The 6447-nt window shown below is 46.9% G+C and overlaps 1 protein-coding gene across 1 annotated transcript in view; it reads right to left on the reverse strand.

Annotated features, from left to right (window-relative positions):
* Nucleotides 1-4745: 4745 nt before the first annotated feature.
* LOC140184973 (nuclear factor 7, ovary-like) overlaps nucleotides 4746-6447 on the reverse strand; it is a 5460-nt gene continuing 3758 nt past the window's right edge. The window contains exon 4 of the mRNA XM_072238212.1: nucleotides 4746-4913. Within this exon, the coding sequence (XP_072094313.1) occupies nucleotides 4746-4913 (168 nt within the window). The remainder of the gene's footprint in view (nucleotides 4914-6447) is intronic.

Here is a 6447-nt window from a genome sequence, read left to right on the forward strand (position 1 = left end):
TGGCCACGCCGCCCTTCAGGTTCCTACGACTGAACGCGGTGCCAGCCGCGAGTTGTAGTTCCGGAAAATCGTGCGGCCATTCTGTGCAGTGCCTTACGGGAGTTGTAGTTCTAATTCATAATAGGTGTTCATTGTGTTTTTTTTTCCCCTTTACTTTAGCCTACAATTGCTTCGTGACAGTGAGGCCTTTGGAGGCAGAGGGGAGAATCAGTGTGGCGTCACCGTTAGTTTCGTGATCATTCCAGAGTCACGATCGAGGCCCTTTCTGACCCAAGTCCTCCAGTCCCGGCAAGAAAATTCGTGAATCCTCACTGCACCTTTGTAGGTTAATCACGTCCTTCCCGAGGCGGCTGTCCAAAGTTACACACAGTACTCCAGGTGTGGTCTCACGATCATAGATCAGTACAGCAGGGGTAAAGGCGCCTCTGCTCACTGTGCAGTTCTGAACCAATTGAACTGGTAACTTCGTGCCTTTCTAAACCAATCCCTTCTGCATCAGCAGGTGCGCATCGCTCCATTCTCCACACATTTACACATTCTGCGTCAGGATTAACATCACTGTCTGATGTAAGTTGTTCGTGTTTTTACCGCAGGAATGTGGGGAAAAGATACAAAATTCCACTAAATCACAAAATAAATTCTGCCGAAAAAAAGAATCAAAAGAGGCAGTGTTCCCTCTTTCACATGAAATGCATTGCCTCTGTTTTCATACGTTGCAACCTCAGGGAAAAAACACTGGCTGTCCACTCTGTCTGTGACTCTCATAAAACCATAGAACTCTAGAACACCACAGCATAGAAAACAGGCCATTCGGCCAATCTAGTCTGTACTGAAACATTATTCCGCTAGTCCCAATGACCTGCATCCAGTCCATAACCTTCCAGACCACTCCCATTCATGTACTTATACAATTTATTCATAAAACGTAAGAGTGAGCCCACTTTTACCACGTCAGATGGCAGCTCGTTTCACACTCCCACCACTCTCTGAGTGAAGAAGTTCCCCCCAATATTCCCCCTAAACCTTTCCCCTTTCACCCTAAAGCCATGTCCTCTCGTATTCATCTCTCCTCATCTAAGTGAAAAGAGCTTATTCCCATTTACTCTGTCCATATCCCTCATAATTTTGTAAACCTCTATCAATTCTCCCGTCATTCTTCTAATCTCCAAGGAGAAAAGTCCTATCCTGTTCAATCTTTCTCTGTAACTCAACTCCTGAAGACCCGGCGACATCGTAGTGAATCTTCTCTGCACTCCTTCAGTCTTACCGATGTCCTTCCTGTAGTTAGGTGACCAGAACTGTGCGCAATACTACAAATTTGGCCTCACCAATGTCTTATGCAACTTCCCCATAACATCCCAACGCCTGTACTCAATACTTTGATTTGTGAATGCAAGGATGCCAAAAGCTTTATTTACAACCGTGTCTACCTGTGACGCCACTTTCAGGGAATTATGTATCTGAACTCCCATATCCCTTTGTTCCACCGCAACCTCGGTGCCCTACCATTTACTGTGTATGTCCTACCTTGATTTGTCCTTCCAAAATGCAGCACCTCAACTTGTTTGCATTACATTCCATCTGCCATTTTTGGCACATTTTTCCGGTCCAGATTCCTCTTCCAGCATTGGAAGCCTTCCTCGCTGTCCACAACGTCTCCAATCTTAGTGTCATCAGCAAACTTGCTGATCCAATTTATCACATTATTATCCAGATCACTGATATACACAAGAAACACCAGTGGTCCTAGCACAGATACTTTAGGCACCCCAATAGTCAGAAGCCTCCAGTCTGATAAGCAATCATTCACTATCACTTTCTGTCTTCTCCCACACAGCCGATTTCGAATCCAGTTTACAACCTCTCCAACGATACCTAGTGTCTGAACCTTCTGAACTAACCTCCCATGTGGGACCTTGTCAAAGGCCTTAGTAAAGTCCATGTGAACATCATCCACAGTATTTCCTTTGTCTACTTTCTTGGTAACCTCCTCGAAGAACTCTGCAAGATTCATTAACACGATCTACCACGCACTACCATGCTGACTATCCTTAATCAGCCCTTGGCTGTCCAAATACTTGCATATCCGATCTCTCAGAACACCTTCCAATAGTTTACCTACTACAGATGTCAGGCTCAGCGGCCTGTAATTAACTGGTTTACTTTGGGAGCCTTTTTTAAACAACGGAACGACCTGAGCTGCCCTCCAGTCCTCCGGCACCATATCCGTGGCTAAATATTTCTGCCAGGGCCCCTGCAATTTCTACACTAGTCTCTCTCAAGGTCCGAGGAAATATCGTGTCATATCATATTACCATTAATTTCTGTCAGGCCTCCCTCAGCCTCTGGTGCTCAGGAAAAAATATCCATAAATTGTCCAGTCTTGCCTTATCCAGGCGGCTTCCTGGTAAACCACTTTTACTCACCTTCCAACACCTCCACATTTTCCCTATTATAGAATGCAATACTGCAACTAGAGGTAAACCAGAGATTTATAAATATGCAACATAGGTACCTGACACTGGAACTCTTCACCTCGACTACCGGAGGTAAGCAGACGCTAGGCCGCATTCGCCAACCTATCGCTCCGTGCAGCCACTTTGAGGGAGTTATGAATTTGGATCCCTTGACTCGTATGTAGATGAAAACTGAACAATGTCGTCACATGACGCAAAACCCCAACAATCCTGGTGCATTCCTTTTCAATATTCCAGCACAAAACATGTTAACAAGAATTGTATGCAGCAGTGCAAGTAACTCAACAGGTCAGGCAGCATCGATTGATAGGAATAGAGGTAACGTTTGGGACAAGACATTAACGCTGGCCCTTCGGCTCACCCCATTCATGCCGACATGGTCCCTATCAAAATGGCCCCATCTTCCTGCATTTGTCATTGTACATCTCACTCGCAAGGGCATGGCGGCTCAAGGGCATTTCCCTGCTGTAAGGATTTATGAGAAAACCTTTCCTATTCAAATTGTTTTTTTAATGTGTTTAACTACAGAACAACTAAGTAGCCAGTGTTTCTATTGTTAAAGAACAGTAAGGTGGACATTTCTCCAGAGCCTTGCGGGATATACTGCAGATTATTGAGAGAGGTATATGATGTGATTACTTGGGACTTGACTAGCCACAGGCAAGGTACCGGAAAACGGTTATTTTATTATTTCTATTCAAGCGGAATGGACCAGCTGGCTCTTCCATACTGTGGCGACCTGTTGTCAGGTGTAGTCTGCATCGACCTGCACCCGGACCATGGTATTCAATAAACGTTCGTTCCCTGTAACTACCCAAGATTCTCCTAAATGTTGCAATTGAACCTGCATTCACCACTTCACGGGATCTTATTCCACACTCTCACTACCTTCTGAGTGAAGAATTTCTCTTTCAATGTCCCTTGGAACGTTTCACCTTTCACCCTTAAACTATGACCCCTTGTTCTAGTCCCAGCCAACATGAGGGGGAGCCTCCTCTGTTTGAGTGAGTCTAAAACTATTGGCTCTTTCCCTCTAACTCAGGCTCATAAGTCCTAAGAACATCATTACAAATGTAACCTTTCAAGATTATTGATATCATTTCAGTACATTGGTGACCAGATCTGTACACTGTACTCCTAGGATACAAGATCGAAAACAATTAGAATGAAAATCTGAAAATGCCTTAGGCACCTCAGCTATGAATATGTGCCTAAGACTTTTGCACAGTGCTCTATATAGTGTGTAAGTCTCGGCTCGATCACTGTCATTACCTACTCTTCTTCACGTTAGGGCTGCCATTCTCGTGAATCCACTCTGAAAACTCTCCAATATCAATATATCGTTTCAAAAAAAAAAGTCCAAAACTGCACACAGTACTCCAAGTGTAGTCTCACAACTGCCTTATAGAGCCTCAACATCACATACCTGCTCTTATATTCTATACCTCTGGAAATGAGTGTCAACATTGCATTGGCTTTCTTCACCACTGACTCAACCTGGCGGTTAACTCTTAGAGTAGCCTGTACAAGGACTGAGTGCATGGAATAGATTGCCGACCATAGTGGTGGAGGCGGATATAATAACATGTCACAAAGAGGCGTTGGGAACGGAGCCAAATGCAAAACGCAAACACTGAAGTACGAGGAACAGGATTTTACTAGAGCAGGGACGTGACAGGATGCAGACAAGGAGCAGGGACAAGAAAGCAGGCTAGGGCTTGGACCCTGAGCCGGAGACTGGACAAGGACCCAGAACCTGGGTCTTGCCTCGGACTCGGGCCGCAGAACCAGGCATGGACATGACATGACTGCAGGACTGGAGGCTGGGTCCTTGAGGCTTAAGGCTTGGAGACAGGCTTGGGGTCTTGGTCTTGAGGCTTGAAGACAGGCTAGGGTCTCGGATCTTGAGCTTGGAGATAGGCTGGGGTCTTGGATCGAGCTTGGAGACATGCTGGGGTCTTGGATCGAGCTTGGAGACATGCTGGGGTCTTGGATCTTGAACTTGGAGACAGGCTGGGGTCTCGGACCTAGCTTGAAGAAATGCTGGGGTCTTGGATCGAGCTTGGAGACATGCTGGGGTCTTGGATCGAGCTTGGAGACATGCTGGGGTCTTGGATCTTGAACTTGGAGACAGACTGGTTTCTCGGATCGAGCTTGGAGACATGCTGGGATCTTGGAGACAGGCTGGGGTCTTGGATCTTGAACTTGGAGGCAGGCTGGGGTCTTGGTCTTGAGGTTGGCTGCTGGCTGGGGTTTTGGATCCTGAGCTTAGCTGCCGGCTGGGGACTTGGATCTTGAGTTTGGCTGCCGGCTGTGGTCTTGGATTTGGGGTCTTGGACTTGAGGGCTGCAGGCTGGGGTTTTGGGTCTTGAGCCTGCAGGCTGGGGTCTTGGGTCTTGAGGCTGCAAGACTGGACACGGCTTGGGTGAGGAACTCCTGGGTAGGACGATACGCAAGGACAGGAAAAGGCACATGGACAGAACTCTGATACGACTGGACTAGGCACGGACTGGACGAGGTACTTCAGGAGCACGGAGACTTGGAGTAGAAGAGACAGGAGCTCCGAACACAGTGCCGGGACCCCTGCTTGGGAACAGGACGTAGGGCCGGGACTCACACGCATAACACACAGCCAGGACCCCTCGTTGGGAACAGAACGTAGGGCCGGGACTCACACACATAACACAGAACCGGGACCCCTCCTTGGCAACATGACGTAGGGCCGGGACTCATAACACAAGGTGGCGGCAAACGGCCGGACCCACCTAGCGAAGCGTGGACACAGAGACAGATCCCAACACTAGGTAGCGGCAAACGGCCGGATCTACCTAGCGAAGGCGTGGACACAGAGAAAGAATTTCACACAACGAAAAACAGTTCCTTATTTTGACCTAACAAGGTCTTGCTCCGGCGGTAAGACTTCAGCGATACTGGCGGGGTATATAGGCGGGGTATGCATGCTAGGTGAGCCGGCAGAGAGTCAGGCGAGGTATATAGGCAGAGAGTCAGGCGAGGTATCCAGGCAGAGAGTCGGGCGAGGGGGGCAAAGACAGGGAGGGGAACAGGACAGTCCAGCAGGGAATCCCTGGTTTGCAGAGGTATTTGTGTCTCAACCCCAAAACAAGAAACGTGTGCCCATAACAGAAACTGCGGAAAACCAGAAACCCCGGAACAAGGAACCATGGACCGCAGCGTGAAACCGAACACGGACTTCACGGACCGGACTATGCCATAGGATCTTTTAAGAGTCTCCTGGAGAGGTATACGGAGCTTCGAAAAATAGAAAGGCACGAGATTTAATGTTCATAGTAATTCTGGAACTGCTACAGAATGTTGAGGAAGTTGCGTATTTTCGCAATGAAAGGTTTTGTCACGTTATTCAGCAAACTAATGGGAATCACTTCCCGTTACAAACAGAATTAATATGAGAAAGGCTGTACCATGGTGGACTGAGAAGCGCGCAGATGCAATTAGGGAAGCAAAGTGTTTATGAACGTTAAGAAGTATCAGTCTCCGAGTGATCGTATTAAATATAAAATGGCACAGGCCGTGGTGAGGAAAATGGAGAAGATTGTGAAAAGAGTTTACTGGAGGTCATATTGTGATAATATTGGATGGGATATTAAACTAGGGGATGTTTGGGGAATGATTAAGAAAATGGGGAAGACGTAGGGTTCATAATATTGGTGAGGGTAAAAGGATTGTCACTAAAATAGGGTATGTTCAGTTACTGGCTGCGTCATTTGCAGCGAATGATCATCAAGATAATAAAAATGACGAGGTTATACACTATAGGAATAAGGTTCTCAGTGATCAGACTGAGATGTTGGAAATCAGACGTAGCAATGATAGTATTACAGATGAAGCGTTTTATTTCTGTGAACTAAAGAAGGTTATTATTCATGTGGCACTCACAACACGCTGGAGGAAATCAGCACGTCGGGCAGCATCCGTGGAAGAGATCGGTTGA

This window comes from Mobula birostris, chromosome 20 (genome assembly GCF_030028105.1).
Source record: "Mobula birostris isolate sMobBir1 chromosome 20, sMobBir1.hap1, whole genome shotgun sequence".
NCBI lineage: Eukaryota > Metazoa > Chordata > Chondrichthyes > Myliobatiformes > Myliobatidae > Mobula > Mobula birostris.